The sequence below is a fragment of the Amborella trichopoda genome, chromosome 2 (genome assembly GCF_054954075.1).
Source record: "Amborella trichopoda isolate Santa Cruz 75 chromosome 2, AtrichopodaSantaCruz75HAP2 v2.0, whole genome shotgun sequence".
Classification (NCBI taxonomy): Eukaryota; Viridiplantae; Streptophyta; class Magnoliopsida; order Amborellales; family Amborellaceae; genus Amborella; species Amborella trichopoda.
The window spans coordinates 58,838,566-58,862,223 of NC_142337.1; the positions used below are offsets into that span (position 1 = coordinate 58,838,566).

The following is a 23,658-nucleotide window of genomic DNA, read 5'->3' on the forward strand; positions in this document are numbered from 1 at the left end:
ATTTGAATAATATATATTGACACCTTATATAAAATTTTTCATAAATATATAAGGAAATGAAATTTGGATAAGATAAATAAATAAGGAATGTCAATATAAGACTATTTCCTTTTGTATATAACGAGGTCACATTCGTTATAGACTATTACATGTGAAATCGGGCGGTTGAGAACTGGTGTTAATTGGGCACAAAGTAAAAAAATATGGTGATGTACTCCCAAATCAATAGGATTTTACAAAATAGTAATTATGGCTGTACCTAAAAATAAACGGCCTCTTGATATGAAATCCCATATATATAATATAGTCCTTCATTTTCATATATATAAGTCAAAATTTCAAATTGACGGTGCAAGAAAAACCAGGGGGAATGGAGTCGCTCCCGCCACCCCACCCAATAAACCCTATAAAATCACAATCTTTTTCACCGCTCGGACCACCTAAGCCCCCTTTCACTCTCTCTATCAGATGGCCAAACCCTAGTCCCTCTGATCTCTGTGTGACTCTCTCTTTCTCCTCCCCTGAACCCTAGCGCTCTCTCTCTCTCGCTCAACATAAAGGGGAGCCCCTCTCCTCACCCAAACCCTTGCCCCTCTCTCTCAACCGAAAGGAGAGCTCTCTCTCACTAATAGGCCAACTTTCGCAAATTTCATGGTCCTCTGTGTCAGCTGCCTGTGTACATCAACCCTCCCCAATTTACTGGTATGTTGTTTCCTTTCTTTTTTCCTCTTTTTTCATTCCTTTTAACCTGCTCAGAACACTTTGTCCATGCATTGAAGATTTAATTGCTTTAGCTTTATCTCAGGCACCATGGCTGATTTTTAAGTAATCAATTGGATTTGAGTTAAGTTAAATTTTGATTAAAGCAATAAATGGTATTTAGGTTGAATTTCTGAATTTAAGTTAGACAATGATATATGGTTTTTTTTTGGCGTAAGTGCTTGATAATTTATCAGTCGAGTATCAGGGCCATTGATTTGTCTGTAATACTGATTTTTCATTGTTATCATTAAATTTATTGATTTGCCAGTGAATTTTTTACTGATTAATCAGTATATTTCTATTACACAATTTACAGATTTTTTAGTGAGTTTGTTTTTTTTTTGAGTTTTCAGTTATAATGAAAAATCAGTAATTTTGATTTATCTGTAATACTTAAACATTTACTGATTTATCTGTAAATATTTTTTACACATCTAGAAAGAACATCTGTGAAAATTTACTGTTAACCAGAAATTTTCTGTTAGCAGTACATTTTTGTTAAGAATTTACTAATTTTTTGAGTAAGTTTTTTTCCTGAGTTATCAGTAATAGTGCCTATACAATAATATTGTTCTATAAATAATACTTTGGTTAGCACAATCATTAAACTTCGTGATATATCAATAAATTTTTATACAATTTGCATGCACGTACCATATACATTGTACTGTTATACTAATTTGCACCACAATGGTCCTGTTATAATGTAAGTGGTATCATGACTCACCATGGTAAGGTTATTAGTTAAAGCACTAAAGCACTGCCAGCTACCAGTTTTAGTGGTCGGTTTCTAAGGCTATAATTCTTAAGAATAATTTCATGCCCTTTGTTATCAAATTCCAGGGAATTAACTTTCTTCTACCTTTTCTTTCTGCTGAATAGTAAAATTTTGACAATGAGAGAAAACTTCAAGTTCTGCCTTTGTAGTAATCTTGTGTAGTGTACTTTATCTGAAATGTATTCTTTTGTGGTCTTCTAATAATGCAACATCTTCTATTGGCATATACAGTTTAAAATTACCTTGTACAATATGCAGTTCTCTCTTTGTGTGGCTTTTGGAAATATCCATGTTGAGCTCAAGCGATATCTTGAGAAGTTCACCTCTTGAAATTTTATAATAGATTTTGTAGCTCTGTGCAACTTTTGGTTGTTTCTCTCTCTTTGGAAATGTCCATGTTAAAATTCAACAAACATGACATGTTTTGGAGTATGATTTTTAGGCTTATATATTGCACTCCTGCAAGCCGTTTGGTTTATCTTGACACAGGGGCCACTTCAGTATTCTTGGTGGCTTTTACTTGGTGGTTATGACATTATGTTGTATATGACTCTAGCATTTATGATGGTTTTTGTCTGCGACCTCTCTCTAGAGTTTCATTTAGTTTTTTCTTTATAGTTTGTTGTTATCTTTCATTTAATTTCATGTGAATTTTTTTCTCCTCCAGAATTAAATGTGGTCCCTTTTATCTTTAGAGTATCTTTTTGCTTTTTTGTTGGAATTTTGAATTTGAGTAAAGTTTTCATTCTAGGACAAATTGAAATACCATATTTTTCAGATGTTCTTGTTGCTTCATTCTGTTAAAATTTATTTAATATCTCTTTAGAATTTCTTGTGGATTTATTTATTTATTTAATTGCAATTTACTTGTTAGTGGTCTTTTTCACTCTTGGTAGTTCTTATATTTCCTGTTTAACATAATTTATGATTATATATCATCTATAGTATAAATAGGCTTATGTATATTTGGTGAAAGCCTCTGCCAAACAACACGTAATATTAAGCTTCTGAATTTGATGGTGTCGGCCAAACCACTAACAGTATATATCCAAATATACTGATCTTAAACATGATAATACCTATTCGATTTGTTTTTACCCAAACAGGCCGGACTACTACAGCAATGATGTCAGAGAAAAGAACCGGAGCTTCTGCTAAGCCTCGACCCCCTCCTCGAACTCTAAACATTCGAAAGTTTGCAGAGGCAAGAGAACCAGAACTCAAAGCACTTCACTCCATTATCTCAGCTCGCGTGGGCTTGGACTTCCGAAGCCTGAGGAATCTACGGCGCAGAACCACTAGCTTTTCAAACTGCAACCCTAACCCTGGTCGATCTTCGAAGAAAAGGAAGAGAGATTCTTCTTTGGAAGTGGAGGGAGGAAAGAAGAGTTGCAGGAGAATAAGGAGGAGCATGGAGTTTAAGGGGAATGAAGAGTTAGGGTTTGGATGTTCTGGAGATGGAACGAAGAGGCTCAGAACACATCGATGGTATGCGAAAAGATTTTCTATGGTGAAGAGGTGGGGGTTTCATCTTCCTCAAGGATTAGCAGGGGGGTAAGTGAGAGATTGAGGTTATTACCTTTTCTTTTCCAGTTTTGTCAATAAATTAAGAGTTACAGTGGAAGGGTCATGGTTTTTTTTATCTTTCCAAGTTTAAATTTCTATTTCCAAAACCTGAAAATCATTGGAAGAAGTTTTTACTTGTGATGCAGTGGAAGGGGATCAAGAGCGGTTTTGAAATGGATGAAGCATAACGCACTTGTACATGATGCAAGTTACTATAGTGTTGTCCAATTAGAGGGTCCACAGGCGGGTATCAGCATTTTCTCATGAATTGTTCACCTGAAAAGTTATAAATGCCATTTAATGTGTGCAACCATATGCAATTTTCATTGATATATTTTATGGTTTTTTTTTTTTCCCTCTGTGATGAATTCTTGATGCATCATTATCTTTTGTTTGCTATTGGAAGTGTCTCTGCCTAAATTATTATGTGATCATTTGTGCCAGAAATTTATTTTCACAATCCTTGTGATCATTTGTGCCAGAAATTTATTTTCACAGTCCTTGCGATGGTTATGATTCCACCCCCTTCAATATCTTCAGCTGAACCATCTCAAGCTTCTATACATGGAGTTTCTTATGGAAGTGCTATGGTAAGTTTAGTTTTAGCGAAAATATTCGACAATCCAATATTTTATCACCATCCATGGGGAGGGTGGGAGGGAGGGAGGGAAGGGATGGATCATGTCATGTTTGATTGTTTAACTTTCTTCCTCGCTGTGATGACCCAATTGGATTAGCAGATACTTGCTTGAGGTTATTGGCTGAGGAGATTGAGTTATCGATCCTTGTTCTTTAACACGTTTGTGAGACTTTGATTCATTTGAGATCATCTTTTGCAGCTTCATCATTTTGAAACACCTACCTCGCGTCCAATTGCACCAGTAACCTACATGTGGCGCCCCTCCCTGGCAGAGGGCATGAGTAGTAGAGAATCTGATGCAAATTTGAGCAGTGGAGAAAATGACTGCTTTAAGGAGTACCGTCAGCTCTGGATATTAATTCATCCTGCTGCATTTGATGAAGGATTGAATGTGTTGACATCTGCTTGCCAAAAACTGGTTTGTGCATGTCAAGTCAATGCTCTATCATTTTGTATGTCAAAAAAGATTCAATGCTGAATCATTTTATGAAGCATGTCATTCTGAAATTTTCTTCTAGATATTAGAATAGTTTGGTCTATTACACCTGTTTCGTTATTTATGTTATCATCATTTTTATATTATGCTGTGGAGGCCCTAATGTTTTTCCCTTTCTAAAGTTGAGTTTGTGGAATGTTTCATTGGTTACTTTGCTTTTACATTATTGAGGCTTCCCTGGCTCCAAGCTAATTAGTATTACCTACTTTGCCTAGTTTTCTTTGTAAATGAATTTCTTTTGGGTGGTGGGTTTTTTTTTTCGGTGGGGGGGAGGGGGTGAAGGGGCAGAGAGGGAGTGGTTGAGAAGGAAAAAAAAAAAGAAAAAAGGAAAAAGTGGAGAGGGGCTTTTTTTTTGTTTGGGGGGGGAAAGGGGGGGGGGGGGTGGGTTGGGGGGTGGGGATGTTAAAGGGAGGGAGGGAGGAAGGGAGGGAGGGCGAGAGGGCAGTCACCAGAAAAATGTGATACAATATACATAAATACTCCATGCAAGTGTTAAGTTTTTCTTGTAAATAATTTTTTTATCCAAAAAATATTTTGTAATTCATGTGACATGGAAGTCCCTACTACTTTTGAAACGCATTTAGGTCCCTTGTGTTCTCTTTAATTGTAAAACCCTCTTAGTGTTATCTTGATTAATTCTCACTACACATTGGTGGTATGCCTGAGTGTAGTGCGAAATGGTTCAGTACCAATTATCCTCAATAAAGTAAAAAAGAAGAAATGTTTGTGACTTTGTGGGACCAGTAACAGTCAGTGTTTGCAATCAAGTCTTCTTAGTGTTCTTGAGGATTCTGTGGTGTCATTTATGCTTAGCTGTCATATAGTTCCCTGGTAATTATTATCTTCAAAGCATCCAGTCTTACTTTTCTTGATCATCAACAAAAAATTCTTTATGGATTTCATTCTATTATTTATTAAGTTATTTGATTTCTTGGTTCTTTACATGACAGATGGATGAAACTGGCATTTTTATCAAATGCTTTGACCTTGAGGGGAAGCTTGGCAGATTGGACGTCATGGGTTGCAATGCCCTTCAAGTTCTACAGAAAATACTGCATGCAGTATCAGAGTGAGTTAACTATATCTTAAGCTCTTTCTAGTAGATAAAATCTTCAGAAACTGCGACCTTTCACAGAATTTCACCACTGAACTTTGAACTTTGTTGCTCACAGGCCACACAACAGTCATAATGGGTTTGAACTGAAAGCATGCTCAAAGGATGGGGCCATCAAATCCCGTATTTCAAAGGCTTTTGCTCTTAAACATGCTGAGCACATTCCGTCGCATTCAATTTTGTCTTTGGTGGTCAGTGATCCTCGTGATTTACCTACTAAGAAAAACAAAGATATATGTGAGGTCCTTCCTTCAATTCAGAAAGATCATGAAATGGAAGAGGTCAATCCCAATTCCAAAGAACACATTGCCTTGAGTGAAGTAGCCATGAATGAGGATATAGAAGCTCTTTTTCTCCCATGGTTGAAGGCTGAGGAAAAATGTGCTTCTCTGTCTTTTTCAGATAGCAAGGAGCTTTGGGGTTCTTACAATGCTCGAATAGAGCCCCCAGTTGAGGAGAGCCTTCTATGCAAAGAAAAGCATAACAGGCGTTTAGGTTATTATTGTCTTGATCAGAGAAATTTAGGAGGAGCTAAGACTGAGATTGGACCCGCAAGATCTTGCCCCATTTTGCTTTTGAAGAATGGCAGTCAGGGTAGTTCTTGTTTGGGGTAAGTCATAGAGAGAAGTTTCTCTCTCTCTCTCTCTCTCTCTCTCTCTCACACACACACACACACACACACTCTCAGTATCCAACTTATGGGGTTTCACTATTTCACATGTTGATTGCTTGAAGTTGGACAATCATTCTTCCTCTGAGTTGGATTAAGGCTTTCTGGATCGCCCTCATTTCTCACGGTGCTCGTGCCATTGGCTTAAGAGAGAGACATTGGATTGCAGGCGATGTAAGTTATGACTTATCAGTTTCTACAATCAAGTTTTTCAAGAATAGGATCTGTTCAAATCATAAGTTCTTGATGATGAATTGCTATGTTTCTCGCAGGTTGGGTTACCATCTTTTCCCTATGACTTCCCTGATTGTGGGTCATACGCGCGTTACATGGCTGAAGAAGCGGAAGCTCGTGAGGAGAGAGATTCACGCCGCCCTCCTTCAAAGAGAGCTCCAAGGGTTCCCATACCTCCTCCATGGGATTGCATAAGTGCACAGTTTGAAGAGAGAGAAACTGAGAGACCCACTATGGCTAAAAAACACAGCGAAGAATTCTATAGGGAGTCCTCAAAAGCTACAAATTCTGGGTCTTGTGCATCAGTTTCATTAGTAAGTGGACCCCTTTTGGAGAGCGAAACTGAGAGACCCATTGTCATACAAACCCACACTGAAGAAACAATCACTTGCAACTCCCCAGAAGCTGCTAGTTCTGGGTTATGTGAATCAGTTTTAACTGAAGAAGTAAGCTCTTGTATTCAAGATGTGACAGCAAGAACTCCAGGAATGTTGGCTGAGCACTTGAAAAGAAATGAAGGGGGTCATTTGCTTCTATATCCAAATAGCTTCATTAGTAAGAGGGGGTATTTGGATATGATGGGCAGAGGAAAACTTGGATGGAGGTTGAAAGGTGTTAGTGATGTAGTAAAAAAGTGCAAGCCTTTCTTCTTAAGAGTTCTTCTCCATGCCCATAAGGAAGGGGCTTTTGAAGATGGAGCTGTTGTATGTGCTCCTACTCTTACTGATTTGACACTTTGGACTCCCAGGTTAGCTGGCTCGTTAATCAGCATTGAATTTCGGTCATCTGATAATGAGAAACTTCTAAGGAATTTTGGTTTATTTGGATACCTTATATTCTAATTATATATTTTCAAATACATTGGGAAATCTCTCTCTCTCTCTCTCACTCTCTCTCTCTGTGGTACCTGATTGGGTGTGGAATTGCAGATCATATGAGGAGGGAGGGTTTCAGATTCCTTCAAAATCACTAATCTCATACTTCACAGAGCAACTTTCTGGCAAATGGGAATTGCAGGTCCCACAAGACCCTGAAGCCAGAGTCTCTCACCGGTGGCCAATCGGTTTTGTCACAACCGCTTTTGTTCGTGGAAGGTTTGTCTCCCGTCTGTCCCCCAGCCTCTCTCTCTCTCTCTCTCTCTCTGTTTGTGTGTGTAGATGTACGCGAGCTTATTAGGATTTGTGAGATTAACTGTATTGATTGGTTTTGTCATGTAGTCGTAGAATGGTCGCAATGGGCTTCTGTGAGGGGGTGGCGCTTGCGAGGTTGAGAGAGGAACAGTGGAAAGAGATGGTGGAGAAGGGGAGGAGTGAGGTAATGGTGCTGGTTAGGAATTTGAGATCTAGCGCCTATAGGCCTGGCTATGCAACAATCGTTTTGGAACATCAGAATGATGATCTAGAATTCATGTAATCTCTTCTCTGTTTTTTTTTTTTGAGAATAAACTCTCCTCTGTTATTTATTGAGTTTTTTTTCATTTTTCCTTGGCTCTTTATTCAATATTACCATTGCATTTTGTGTTCAATGATTTCATTGCTTGTAATGAAAATGCAAAAAGAACTGAAGTCTTGGAATGGTGAGATGCAATTTTATAGATGGCGGATAAGTAGAGAGAGAGAGAGAGAGAGAGAGAGAGAGAAACGCAAAGAGTCTTGTAAGGATTTAGATGCAATGATGTACACAGCAGATGAGAGCAGCGAGGTCTTTTGAAATGGTTCTGATGCAACTATATAAAGGCCTGAAGACCTTGGGGCACACATGGGGTTCAAGGGTCAGGCCTGAGCTTGGGCCACACCAGGGGCGGCTTGGTTTGGCCTGGCCTTTTTTTATCTTTGCAACTTAATACTTTTTCTTGGGTTGGGTGTGTATCTGGCCCTTCCCAGCCCTATGGGGGCTGGGCCAAGGTTCTGTGGGCCAATCCCATCTGGCTGGTCTAGGGCCAAGGCCGGCCAAGCGGGCCTGGCCTATGTAATGTTGCAAAACAATATTAAACACAAAATAGGGTAAACTATGCGGTTTGTATAGAGCCGAGGTTTTAAAAAATCAAAATAAAGCATACGTTCAAATAGTGTTGAGAAATGTAGTTTCAATACTGGAAATCTTTGTGATAGCTTTAAAATATATTTTCATCTTTAATTATAAAATTTAAAGTTTAAAAAATAGTGTAGATTGAGCAAATCTACAAAAACTTGAAAATTTTGAAAATTAACGGTTTAAAAATATATTAGAAGATGTACTATTTTTAAAACTTAAAATCCATTGTTTTTTTTTATGTCCATGCTTCTTGATGTCGAGATGACCAATTTGAAAATATTTGAGTATCAATACCACATCTTCTAATGAAAATGTTGAGGTGGGCTCTAATTTGATTGTTTAGAGCAACTTTCTCCTAACATAAAAATACCCGTTTGTATTAGGTGTCAACTTTAAAGAATAAAGTAATGCACATCTTTAAATCTAGCTAAAAGATATAGTTTGAGTGTTGGAAGTACTTATGGTCTATGAATCTCTTTTGAAAGCTTTCTTTTTTGAAACGTTACAAAGATTTCACTAAGGTAATGAAGGTGTTACAAAGCATAAGAACAAACAAAACAGGAAAAGAAATATAGATCTCTTTGGATACGTGGCTATGAAATTTAAAGCTCTAAATGTGGTGTAAATCAACAAAATCTACAAACACTAAAAAGTTTTAAAAACATACTTTGTGGATTATGTGTTGCAAGATGAACTATTTTAGAGACTAATTTTTATATATATATATATATATATATATATATATATATATATATATATATATAAGTTAAGATGATCAAATGTAGGATATATTAATGTCTTTATATAAGGGGAAAACAAAACTGTGTTACAAATCTAAAAATATTCAACCGGCACAAATCGTTGGGGGAGGCTGTAATGGAAGTCTTAAAGCTTGATGTACGACAATTGCATGTTGTTTGGGGTGAATTTAGCGGGTTGGTCCAAACACAAGAATTAGGGTTTTGGAGTAGTGAAACGTAGAGAGAGAAGTACAGAGCTGGAAGCCACGATGTCTTTGCAAATTACAACGGCTCTTAAACTCCTCTCTCACTAGGGTAGTCTTCTTTTGGACCACCTCAAGATACGGTGTTTTTGGTCTTGCATCACTTGTGATCTTTATCTCAAATCGAAGCTTTCGACATCACGGTCGCAATGAACATGTTTTCAAGACGATTCGAGATAAGGGAAGGGCTTTCTCATTCGAATCCTTAGGTAAGCAGTCTGTTTTCGACTCGCCAAATTCGCATTCTTCAATTGCCGCATGCCGTTAGATGAATCAAATGGACGGTTTTCCGGTGGTTGGTAACTAATAATTGGTTCGGTCTACAAAGAGTTTGAATTTAATCATAAGGATCAAATTACATCCCGTCTCTTTCTGACAGCGTATAGCGTATCCCAATATTGTCATGATTTTTATATGCATATGTATCCTAAAAGTCAATCTTTTCTCTCATTTCCTTGCTTAGTACATAAGGCTTTTAGCTTTTTCTAAATATACTCATTGAGAGGGATTTTAGAAAGGGTGATTGGGTTATAATGGGGGATTTGAAGAGAGAGAGATGCAATGGAGCTCTAAACCTCTGCTTAAAAACCCCAAACGAAGCACTTCTTCAAGCGATGGCTCGGCCAAGAAGCCTTCTTTCTATTTGCGGGAAAAAATTGCAGTATTTAGTTAGTCTAAGAAGGGTGAGGAAGGTAATCTTTCACTTAACCCGGCCCAAGCCCCCTTGGTAAAAAAAGGTTGTAATTAGGTAGACAGTCCATAAAAATTTTCTAAAATATTTCATGTATACTCAATCCAACAGACAACGAGCAAGAATTCCGAATAAGCCTGTGCATGAACAGCCACAGCCCTAGACATTTGTGCGATGAAATGCGAATAGCTTTTCTTGTTCTCTCTCCAAGCTTTTTACGCCCTGTGATCCTTGTAATTTTTTTTTGCTTTTTTTTTTGTTCCTTTTTGTTGTTATAGAAAAAGGACATGCTTATTCACTTTTTTTTGAACTTAGGACACGCTTATTCTCTTTCTAAAGGCTGGAAGATTTGTGGGATTTTACTCATGAAAACGGAGGAGAACGAAGGCTCTCCCTCTTGAGGGAAAAAGTTTACATGTGGTGGCAAGAAGTAAGGCACACCTCAAGATTTACAACACACGGGTGCACACCTAGAAACCAAAAAAAAGAGAGAGCAAGGCATACCTCAAAATAAAATTGAAAGTATATAATGAGACAATTTATCTTTGGTACAAGGTATTTTGATTTGGATGTAAAATTGAGTAGCTGCATTTATTTCATTAACCAAACTCAAAGTTCAAATTTTTTTTTTTCGAACTTTCTTACACATCCAAACTATCAGATTTCACATTAGATGGCGATAACTAATTTTGACCTTCCTATACAAAAAGTAAATGGTCTCATTGCATACAATCCCAAAGTAAAAAAGTTTTTTAAGTTGTTAACAAACACTCAAATTTATCATTTCAACATGAGATGTATAGATACAGAAAAAAAAGATTTCGAGTCATAAAAATATTGTATTTTGTTATGCAATTATTGGATTGTCCATTTTAATTACTGATAGACCCACCTAATTTGCATCATTTTTTTAACTTTAAATTTTATAATTAAAGGCGACAATAGATTTTTGCATGCCTTCGTATGGCTTTTCTTTTACATTGTTATGAAGTGCACTTGAGCAGTATGAGGTTGACACCTCTTATAAACCTCGCCCCTCTTTAGATCACTTTCTCTCGTCCAGGACCATTTTCAACCGGGGAAAGTTTATATAGGGTTGACGTCTTAAATTGAGTTAAATTACTTTTAAAAAATAGATGAAAAAGACTGTTTTGATGTTGAAAAACTATCTAATTGATCGTCTTGACATCAAGATACATAAATAGGGGTTAAAAAAGATTTAAGTCTCAAAAGTAATACATATTATAATACACTATCTACAACATCCATTTTAAAGATTATCTAGTATTTATAGATCTACTCCATTTAACCATTTTTGGAGTTTAAAATTTATAATTAGAAATGAAAACAGATTTTCATACCATTTTTAGATTTTTTGACACTAAAATTTACATCTTATGACAAAGTTTGTAGGTGTACTTTGCATTGTTTAAGGTTGCAACCTTATGCAAAACCACACCGTTCTTATTTTAAGTCCTTTTCTGCCATCCCGTTTATGGGGCAAATTTGTCATTTGCCCTTGTAAAGAAAACCCACGTAATAAGGGATGTTAGAGTAAGAAAAATTAAAGAGTCAGTCAACTCGTCTATTTATACGACTCCTCCCCCCAACCTCAATCTTAGAGGTGGATTTTGGTGATCCAAAACTTAAGGGTTGACAATCCAGGTGAATATGAATGTTAAAAAATTTCTAAAACTTGAAATAAACTATAAAAAATGTTAGAAGTCCAAATAAAATGGAAAAATATAAAAGAGAAGATTTAAAAAAAGTTGATTTACAAACCAGAAACATTTAAGAAAAAAAAATTTAAAAAGGAAAAATATAAGAAAAGAGCATATTATAAAGGGTGTGGTTTGTATAAGGCCTGGGACCTAAATAATCAAAGTAAGGAACACCTTCAAATAATGTTGAAAGATGATGTTTCAATATTGAATCTTTGTGATTGCCCAAATTTATTTTCATCTTTAATTATAAAATTTAAAACATAAAAAAAAAGTGTAGATTGATTAGATCTATGAACACTTAAACGTTGACAATCCGAAAATGCATTACAAGATGCATTATTTTTAATACTTGAAGTCCATTTTTTCTTATGTCCATGTTGAAGATTGATGTTTTGTATTTTAAGAAAATAGATCTGCCAAGGTGGAGTAAAAAAGATGACTTTGGAGGCTGAAGGCCTGGAAAATTGATGTCTTGTATTTTAAGGAAATAGATCTACCAAGGTGGAGTAAAAAAGATGACTTGGATGAGTCATCTTGACAGTTTGATTGGATGGATTCGGCCATTGCGGGGGTTCGAGGCGATAACCCCAAGAAAAAATTCGGATATATCCGTACATGAGATTCGATATATCAGAGACTTGATATATATCCGTACAAGGGTATTTTGGTAATTTGTACTATCTATCTGAGATAGATATATATCGTTGCGATTGGGGTATATAGTTGTGATTGGGGGTTCATTCAAAGTTAAGGGTTAAAGGAAAAATACAGATCTCTTTGTAATTAGAGAAAAACAGAGAGGCGTGAGGAATAGAGAAAATTGTAACCATATTCTCCATTGTCAGTAAAGCAGCTCTAATCTCCTGTGGACGTAGACACGTTGCCGAACCACGTATATCTTTGTGTTGTGGTTGCTTGTCTATTTCTTTTGTGTTTGTTTCTTCTTTCTTGTTTTTCGTGGATTGCTTTTCGTTTATACAGTCCATACATCTTGAGGTCGAGATGATCAATTTGAGGATTTTTAAGCAATAAAACAACCTCTTTTAGCGAATTTTTGAGAAGCGCATTAATTTGTTCCGGGCCTCACCCTTATATAAAGTATTTCCTGTTTTTAAAACTCACAAATTATCATCAAGAAAATCAAAATTGTGTATAAAATATTTATACATTGATTTTACAACTTGATACCTATATATATATATATATATATATATATATATATATAGGTAAGAACTACAGGAACTGCAGAACTTGATTGATAGAATTTCTCCACTCCTTTTAGGAAATAACAACTTAAAACAAATTTTTTTATATATGCTAGGAAGCAAAAGCTCACTTTGGATCGACGAATTTTCAATCTCACATGCAGAAGCTTTGTGTTAATGGGCCAAATGTGTCACATACCCACACATAGTTAGCGAGTCTTCGTTTATAGTGAAGCTAAACAGGTTCTTGTACAATCTGGCTTTAGATGGTGTGATGATAGAAAGATGGTAATATCGGAATGGCCAATTTGGGAGGAATTCATAGCTGGGAGTCTATAATTTTAGTGATGCTACTAATATAGGTATTTACGATATAGATATTTATGATGATATGATTTTTGATAGAGAAAAATAGCAAACTGAGATTCATATAGCCGAATCCAAATAATTGGAAAAATATTTTGAATAAGTAGGCACACCACTTGGGCAAACCTTGTAATAAGTGAATTTCTTTACCAACCAAGAAGTAAAAGATAAAAAAACATAAAGAATAAAAAGAAACATTCGAATTTCTACAATTTATGTGGTTGAAATATTTAATAATATATTATATAAAAATATATAAAATGAGACCATTTACTTTTGATATAATGAAGTTACCGACACCATTGACCATTAATTTTAATATCAGGTATTTGAGGATGTTTCACGAGAGAGTTTGTTTGGCTATGGCTGGAGGGAATAAATAGAAGAAGGACAAAAGCAAACAGATCATAAGATAAGGAGAGTACGCAACATTATTCCTTTTTCTGTAAACGTGACGGAATTTAACCTCCCTATCCAGCAGATAATAGCGTATTTCATCCATGAAATTTGTAAATTATCATCAACGAATTTTGCAGAAATATTATTAGTTGTGTCTTTTTTGCCGTATATATGGAAACTAATCCAAAATTCAAGATACTGAAATAACGTAATATATCTTCACAATTATTTATTAGATGATTTGAAATTTCTGACTAGTTGGATATGGGAGAAGGGTTGTGTAAGGCATCAACCTTAAAAGTATAGATGCAATTCTGGTTTTGAAAAGGCTTGTGATACCATGAAAATCTGTTTCTATATGTAACTATGGAATTTAAAATTCCCAAAATAACACAGATTGGGCAAATATATAAATAATTAAAATTGTCAAAACTAGAGGATTTAGATAAAGAAAAAAATTCATACAAGGTTGCAACCTAAAAATGTAGAATTAAAGGCGCACCTAAAAAATCCATCATAAAAGGTTGTCTGGATAGTGGAAAACTCTCAAATTGATTATCTCGACATCGAGATGTATGATTATGAAAACAAAAAAAGATTTCGAGTCTGTAAATAGTGTATCTTATAACATATTATCTGGACCTTCCAGTTTCATGATTTTCATTTGTTTATAGATCTACTTGATTTGAACCATTTGTAAAGTTTAAAATTTTATAATTAGAGATGAAAATAGATTCTCAAGTCAACCTAATAATTTTTTATACTAAAATTGCATTTATGATAAAATTTTGAGATACGCCTTAATTAGATTGTTTAAGATTGCAACCTTATGCAAAGCACACCCTTCAAATAATGCATTATAAGATACATTATTTTTCTGATTTGGAATCCTTTTCTTTTTCATATTCATTCATCTTGAGGTTAGCCTTACTTCACCATCTTGAGGTGCACTATAATCCAATCATTGTTTTTGAAACACCCTTTTTTTTAATATAAATTTTTGAGGTGCACCTATTTATTGTTTTGGTATGTAGGACTTCAAAGGATCACCATTAGATTTGACATAAATATTTAGAAAAGTTATCACATGGGTATGCGACTTGACTTTTCTAAATATCTGTACCAAATTTAATGGTGATCATTTTAGTCCTACACACATGGGTGTGAGAAGGTCTTTTAGGATCATTACTCTATTTAAATTTTTGGAAAGTATAAGTCCTTGAAAATTGTGCTTTTGTCTTATTTGTGTCGAGAGAGAAGTGTTGGGTTATATATCCCACTTTGAATATGTAGATGAGAAAAACTTTATTTAAATATATAGATATCTCCTTCACTTTGTGTTTTTTTTTTTTTCACTTGTGTTCCAAGAACCAAAGGGAGAGAAGGTCTACACGGAGCACACACAAAGGGTGATGGTACTCTGAGCATGTGTGCGGCTCAGGCTTATCTATGTTCCAGTAGAATTCCCCGCAAGTGAACAATTGCCCACCAGTGAACAATTGCGCTCCGGTAGATTGGCACACCTCGTGAACTGTGCCCCGTCAGATGGTTTTGGCGGATTGGTGCTTCTTGGTACTTTGTTTCCTTCCGGGAAAACATGGAGCTCCGGTCAAGTGGTGCGTTATGGTGTTTGTGTTCCACGGATAAAGACGCTCAAAATCCTTTGTGCACTTTTGATGAAATGTGGAGCTAAGGTGAAATGGTGCGCTCCGGTACCTGTGTTCCACTGTTGAATATGCATATACAACGCATGAAAACTGGTCTTTTGGAATTCGATGAAGCACAGTGCGGCGGTTGCTGTTTGGAACTCAAAAAGTTATCGCACCGTACTCATGGTTGAGATTTCAAGAACTGTAACTCTTGACTTTTAAAATTACATGTGAAAGTGAATGGACACTTTATCTCTCTCTATTAGGAACTTGCTTCCTCATGTTCTGACACACAGAAGCCAAATGAATTCGTAAATGTTTTCTATTATGACTTTTTCTTTCTTAAAAGATGGCAATTCTTGTGTTCTAGATTTTTACACTACTTGTGAATTTCTATTGGTTAGATAATTTAATTAATCCTATACTTCTATCCCGAAGATAAATTTTTTCGATTGAAACTTAAATACAAACTGATTTTTATCAGTAAGGGGCAAGCATTATCTTGAGAAATTGTTATATCGTGCATATGATTAGATAGATTGAAACATCATTTGGCTTTATATAGTTTTCGGATGAGATTTCTATAAGGCCTAGGCTGTATGAAAACAAAATAAATCCTCACTTCAAATACTCGTCCGAAGAGTACTTTCGGCAACGAAAATTTCCATAGTGGCTCTAAAATCACATTCTAACAACAATAATGAAATTTGTAACAAAAAAAATGATACAGATCTTGCAGATTTATGAATATTGATTTTTAAGGTGAATTAGATGGTCTAGATAATTTTTGACAATATATATTATTTTTAGAGCTTGAAATCTTAATTTTTTTCACAATTCAAGCCAAGATGATCGATGTAAAGAATTTCTAATACTTGCCCTATCGAACCATTTTCCTTTTATGTATCCTTCTTTGCCCCAATGCACCCTCCATTTCCAACACGCCTTCCTTCACCTATATAAGGTTAATACGAATAAATTTCCTCCGTTAGGCAGTCAAACGGTTAACATGTATAAATTTCTTCCGTTACGCAGTCAAAAGAACATTTCAGGGAGTACTAAACTTTTTCTAAAATTCAACGTTTTAGACAACATAGATGTTCGAGCTAGTTTTTAGATATTGGACTATTACTTTTAAATTAAAAAAACTATATGGTCTTTGTTGTTATGTAGCTTTGAAATTGATAAGAATCGAACAGTGTCAAGATATGTTGTTTTAATGCTGGAAATATTTATGATAGCCTTAAAAATTATTTTAAAAAATAGTATAGATCAAGCAGATTTATGAAAATATTGAAAATTGACAATCCAAAAATATGTTACAAGATGCAATATTTTGAAAACTAGAAATCTTTTTTTTTTTTCATGTCCAGGGATCTTGAAGTCAAGATGATCAATTTGAGGATACTTTGGCATCAAAACAACCTCTTTTAGTGAAATTTTTTAGGTAAACTCTAATTTGATTGTTTAGAGCCCTAGCTCTATATAAATTTTCCCCCTCAAAATATAGGTTTCAAAATGGTATCCGTTAGTTTTTTATGAGATATTTATTAATGAGAATATCGGGCAGGCTCATATTATAGTGATAATTTTATTTTAGGAAAAAAAATATATACCTGTAAATAATTCCAGTATTAGCAAATAGGACATTTTTTTAGTTTTGCCACAAGATCAATATTTTAAACGTAAGACTAGTTTTATTTTTTTATTTTCTTGGATTAAGGTTTGTCCGAGAGGCTGGAGGTCAATTAGGGGTTTGTCAAGTATTTGAAACATCGAACTACCGTATAGTCGGGAGTGAAAAGAAAGTAGTTAAAATTACTGCTTTTAGGCCATAACTCAATTTCTTGTTTTTTTAACAAAAAAAAAAAAATGGGGTTTCATTTCTCGAACATCAAGGCAGTGAAATGTTGCACTGCATTTTGAAGGGAAAAAAAAAATTCGGTTAATTTGATATTTGAAGCATCAAACCTTTTGGAAACAAGGGACGAGAATTGCAATGAGATTGTCATCCTTTGGAACATCGAACAACCCAACTTTAAAGCGGTCCGATATTTAAAAACCTCGCCCAAATTGATCTCAAGCAACCTAGACAGCCCTACAATCCAACAAAAATAAAATAAACTAATATGAATGTTACAATGTCTGCAATATTTGGACTGAGGGTAAAAATAAAATATAAAACATACCGAAAGATAGGACATCTAAATAAAGGGGGATGATCCTATGAATTAAAACTACATCATGTTAAAATGTCAAAAAAAGAAGAGAAAAAGCTATTATTGATGATCATTTGCACACCCAGCCCAACTTTCAAAACCGATTAAAACCAGAGCACCACCAAAAACCTATTAAACCAGAGTATCTCATGCCCTTAAAACGATGAAAATGAAAAACCCCCCTCTCTCTCCCTTTTGTTTCATTAGCTTGGCCATTGTGGGTATTTTTTCATATGGGTTAAGAGAGAGAAAGAAGTTATAATGGTTGTGAATTTTAGAGAGAGAAATAAATTATAATGGTTGTGAGCATTGAGGGAAGAATTTCTCTACCTTTATTGCCTAAGAGATTAAAAAAGGGCCATCGAATTGAGAGAGAGATAGGAATGATGATAAAACCATTTCCAACCTAAAAAAGGAAAACTAAACCAATGGAATTCTTGCCACCTACAAAAAAAGAAGGCATAATATTTAAAAAGGACTTTGGATTATAGAGAGAGAGGTTCTAAGAGATCCATCTTCACATAATGATAAAGAGAAGCTAAACTACTGTGCCGGACTTATTTGATAAAAATAATTGAGAAACAATATAGTGAATACAAAAAATACCGTATTCTAATTTAATGCTCTACTTACTTATAGGTCAAACCAAAGCCAAAAACTTCCTTACAATTTTACTGGAGGTTTTTAAAAAGGTTAGAATGGAAAATTGTTGCATAAAAAGATTCAAAATTTACACCCTCGTTATTGTCCCATGGTAACATAAAAAGAAAAAGCTATATAACGGCATCAACTTTGTAACGTAGAAGTGAAAAACCCATCAGAAAAATATTGTTCTAATGATAATTTTTTTCTTAATTAATAAGGGCAACCTCAATATATATGAATATGAATAACAAAATATTTTAAGTCCCAAAGATAATGCATATTGTAACATATATTCTAGACTATTATTAAGATTTTCAGGTCTTTATAGATTACACATTTCGCACTAATTTTTTAGTTTTAAATTTCATAATTAGAGATAAAAATAAAATTTCAGGCATCTAAAAACTTTTCTGCACTACCTTCTAATAAAATTTAAAACTGATTTATTTTGATTGATTAATATTGACACCTTAACCCATGCTATAAATATAAAAAATAATATTGTGGTATTCCATTATGTCTGTTTTACTTGAACTTGAACGATATAGATTTAGTAGGTCTTTTAAAACAATTTCAAAAATTGACATGTCTTTTACGATAATACCAAATCTACAACATCTAAATAAAAATAAAGAGTGTAGATTACTGCAACCTCTATTCTACGAGTAAATTCACAATTTTATAAAACTTTTTTTGCATAAATATAAATGTTTCCTACATAAATATATATAAAAAAAAGAAAAATAAAAATCCTTCCCATTATGCATTAGGCTCTATTTGGTAATTGAGAGAACTCGAGAAAATGACATGTTTCCTCAATTGCCAAATTTTCTCAGGTTTGGCAATAGAGAAAAGAATGGAAATGTGAAGCCTCATATTTTTCCATATGTCCATGTTTTTCTCTATTTTGGGGAAAACTACTGTTGGGTTTATGTGGTCTTTAAAGGCTTTATGAGTGCTTGTAAAATGAAATGACATAGTGGAACGTGAACTCAGTGGGAGTGTGGTCCCTCGTGGACCATAATAAGCAAACGATGGTTTACGGATATCGATTTGTGCTTAACAATATAGACCAGTTGATTGGGGAAAAAATCATGTTATCTGAGCATGAAGAACAAATCGATGAGGGTTTATGGGTTAGCCCTTGATGAGGTCGGAGAACATGCCCGGATGAGTGAGCCGAGGGACTGTGTGACTCTTGTGTGTGATGGTGGCCTATAGAGACAGGAGCCAAAATCTCATCCATGTACCATCACACAATATGCATGTCGATAGATTGTTCGGGAAAGCCAAAAAACCACATTTTGGGGTAAAGCGTATGCATGTGCAAGAGATACCCCTATGCGCCATAGAGCTGTGGTCTCATAAGGTTTTGGTGACCTTGACTTGTCTCTAGGGGAGGATTTGAAATCCACATACTAGGTTTGCGATCTCTTGGCTCATCGGCCAGACTTTGGTGACCCGCTAATGAGCCCATGCTTGGACCGTGGGTCATGGGAAACACTGGGTCGGTCTGATAAAAGCAAGTGTGATATATAGTTCACAGTTGAAGGTGGAGTGCCCCATAATTGTTGATTCCTAAACCATATGAATCATTTTCCTATCAAATTAATTTAATTGTGTTTTTTTTATGATGGAAATTATTTTAAGATTATTATTTGAATTTTTATGAACCCCTGAATATTTTATTTATAATTTTTTGGATTTATAAAATTAAAGATATTGATTTTATAATTGTTTAAATATTCAAACAATATTCTAAAATCTTTTTATTAATTTAAAATATGTAAAAATATCATGGGGGCCTATTGTGCATATGGCCCCTCCATATGTTTAGAAGGTGGGGCCCATGAGTGCCTCCCTTGGCTGTCACGCCCAACCCTTATTCTCTTTCCAAATTTTTTGGTGATATGGCATGTGGCCATATGGTTGGAAGATATTGACTAAATATTGACTTGATATATCTTTGAAATATTTTGTGGAAAGATTGAATAGACTTGTGCTATTTTATGGTATGCACAATATTTTGACTAGATTTAATTTATTTAATTTCCATTGATGAGAAAATAGTTTAAGAAAGGGGAATAATGGTTCATGCACCTTCCATAATGTTGATGGCCCATCTATTGAATGGATGACTCAGATCTCTCACCCCACAAGTCACCCTTGATTGACGGCCAATCTCAAAACAATATATTAAAATAAATAATTTTATCAAAAAAATATTTCTCCAAAACAATATATTGCCATATACTCAAAACAATATATTTATATTAAAATAAATAATTTTATCAAAAAATATTATTTTATTAAAAAAATAGAAAAACACTTCCCATATTCATAAACAATAATCATTGTATTAAGAAAATAAGTTTTTTTTTTTTAAATCGATTTCTCAAAAACTCCTAAAATCGAACAACATTTCAAGCAAGAAACGACTCTCAATGTTCGGATAATCGAACAAATCAGCACACAAGCATTGTAAAGGCTTCGATCACCCATTCAAATGCACCAAAATTCATAAAAACAATATTCGGTATTTTTTATTTAATTGAAAAATTGTGGAAAATTCAGATATATGAAATCGAGCAAGAAAAAAAATCATATAAAAATAGTTAATCTATGGTAAATAAGCACACCTATTTTATGTGATAGATGAAGCCTTATTAATCAAAATACATAAATCAATTTGTTGAAAAAGGACCAAAAAATCAATCCAAAATCTGTTTTTTTTTATCGAACATAGGTTCTTCGAGGACCAACTTTTCATGCCAATATCAACCCCCCCAATATTTTGTTTTTTGAACAAATTAAAAGAGATATATGGTATATGATTCTATTAGGGTTAAAAACCCTCAAATTTCAGCAAAACCCATTAGCTATTGAAGATGGTATTGATGAAATGGCGGAAATTTTAAAAGGCATGAAATTCCGCCATTTCAATCTACAAAATCTCTTGATTTTTCGATCTTTGATTTGAATTTGCTTGTTCTAAAGACAATAAATAATGTTTTACAGCCATAAAGCATGAAAAACGCCAAAAAATGATAAAAAAAATAATAAATAAAATAGCTAGAAAAAATCGATCGGTGAAATCTTCATAAAATAACCGCTTCAATTAAAAATAATGGGTGTTATTTTAACTATACCGTTATTTATCTATAAAACCCGTTTGTCCACTAACCGGTCCTGTTAGCAGCAAAACCAGCCGGTTTGACCAAAAACACTGCTGGTTCGACCCCTAACCGGCCGGTTTTATGCTTGAAATTTTATGGGGCTGTACCCTAGGCTAGGAGATCCCCAAAACCACCTCTAACTAGATTAAGAGCCCTAGCAGTTCCGAGCTAACCGGCCTGTTTTTCTAACCATGGTTTTAAAACGCTTGTAACACCACATCGTGAAAAGATAGGGTCTATTAATAATCTGTTCAAGTAATTCCTTGCTCATTGCACTGATCGCTTATTTGGTTTTCATAACACTGAAATAAGTTGTGGTTCTAAAACAGTAGCAGGACATTGAGTCCAAGAATTCTTTGCCATAGAGTAGACGTTGCGCGGGCTCTACTTTACGGTCTATTGGATTGTCTTGCCAATTAGATGACTTGTAACGAATTAGAACTATCCTTAGAAACCGTGGAATATGTTGGGTGTTAATAGTTATAACCATCCTCATAACATGACAGCCCCAAATATTATATTGGAAGTTATGGTTTTATTTTCTCTATGGTGCTCTCTGTAATGTATTAGTTCATCTTTATTTTTATTTTTTTATCCTGATCAGTAGTTATATTAAATTTCTAAATATTTTGAAGAGTGTTTTTTGGGGCAGACAAGTTTTTTTCTTAAGGTTACTTGTCATATTACGCGGTTGTGATGGTTCAACCATGAGAATGGAGCAGGGGATGATAACAAAGAGTACAAGTCTTAGTGGCTGAAAATTGTCATAGTGGAAGGGGACCATGAGGGGGAAAAAAACTAGGCATTTCAACATGAAATTGTATCTCATAAAGCAAAAAATATATATTAAATTTCATGCTATTTTGCATGCTATTACAATTAACCCAAGACTTACATCTCTCTCTTCCTATGCTGTGGAGGAGCTAAGAAAATTAAAAACATATTTATAAAGGTCACTAATAAGAACGAACATCATGTTTCGAATACAATGCAGTTAAATGGAGTTCAATATATTACATTGAACAAGGCCTAAGAACTTGCTACTTTAGGAGTACAGAGTATCGGCTTGAAGGAGTGAAGAGCACTGAATGTATGCAGACCATCCTCCGGATACTTCCTAACAATTTTAAATTTCCTTACCCTGTTGTCAGGGCTCCTTAAATCATAAAAATATAGTTCATAATCATATTTTGTAGTGTACGCGCTAATATTGCTGGTGGTCATGAACAGATAGTGATGATCTATATTAATATCAATGTAACCATCCGCCAACACTTCGCAAAGGGTTAGCGTGGTCACCTTCTTCCGATCCTTGTTGGGCCTCAACTCGCATATTTGTTAGCTTTGCCCACTTTTGATCTGCTGCCTTTCAAAGGTGATCTACAAAGCTTCTCCCCACTCCAACAATCTAACGGTATAGAAATTATCATCCTCTTCTTCTTCATCGTTATTTCCATTGTGTTCTTCAACTTTAGCTGTTTAGAGTAGAAGGCAAATGAACGCTTTCCCATTCCATTTTCTCCATATCAAAAGCTATTATTTTGCAATCATCAGATATGCCTTTTACATATAAGAGAGACTGAATATAATACCTATTAGTAGGGGCATGCCCCCCCCCTCTAGCCGTTTCCAGCTTCCGATTGAGGAGCTAAATATCCAATAGTTACCTGAGGTTGCAGATCCACTTATCCAATATTGACTCGAGAACACAAGTATCCTAAATTTCTGATTGAGTAGGTCAAAGTGGAATACATGGTTCTGAATAGTGAGAGGGGATAACAATATAATCTTGTGTTATGGGGTTGCACACATAGTTGTTCAACGGATCCCTTATGTTTCTCGTTTGAGAATAGCATAATAGGCCTGTATCAGCCAAGGTACCATGTCTCCCGCGCTCTAGAAATTTTGCCTCGGTCTTGTAGACTTGAGCCCCATTTAATATGCTAGAGAGGTTAAAAGAGAAGAAAACGCTTCTTGTGGAAACTATGAATAAAGGTGTTGATGGGCAAAACGCAAAGCATTGGGTTCGGATGAAGTAAGAAGAACAAAGGTGTTGATGCCATAATTTACAAACACACCTGAACCGCCCAATTGATTTGATTGGGAGTGATAACAAGATCCAGTCCCAAATATCTTTATATATAAAGAGAGAGATTTCATTTTTCATTGTCACGTGTCCTTTGAATGATTAATATCTTCACATATAAAGAGAGAGAATTCATTCTTCATTGTCACGTGTCCTTTGAATGATTGAATAATTTTGCGGTTTTGCAAAGGAAAAAATAAT

At 34.8% G+C, this 23,658-nt stretch overlaps 1 protein-coding gene across 2 annotated transcripts; it reads left to right on the plus strand.

Moving 5' to 3' along the window:
• Nucleotides 1–500: 500 nt before the first annotated feature.
• POP1 (ribonuclease Ps) lies at nucleotides 501–7,825 on the plus strand. 2 transcript variants are annotated; one of them, XM_020665663.2, is made up of 11 exons: nucleotides 501–702; nucleotides 2,647–3,094; nucleotides 3,253–3,353; nucleotides 3,589–3,696; nucleotides 3,946–4,164; nucleotides 5,193–5,311; nucleotides 5,415–5,966; nucleotides 6,092–6,200; nucleotides 6,299–7,008; nucleotides 7,190–7,354; nucleotides 7,478–7,825. In XM_020665663.2, exons 4-11 carry the CDS (start codon nucleotides 3,613–3,615, stop codon nucleotides 7,671–7,673), a joined length of 2,154 nt encoding a protein of 717 aa, XP_020521322.2. In that variant the 5' UTR covers nucleotides 501–702; nucleotides 2,647–3,094; nucleotides 3,253–3,353; nucleotides 3,589–3,612; the 3' UTR covers nucleotides 7,674–7,825. The 2 variants fall into 2 exon arrangements, with proteins under 2 accessions (XP_020521322.2, XP_006841430.2); XM_006841367.3 differs by having other exon boundaries at nucleotides 3,253–3,349.
• Nucleotides 7,826–23,658: the final 15,833 nt, after the last annotated feature.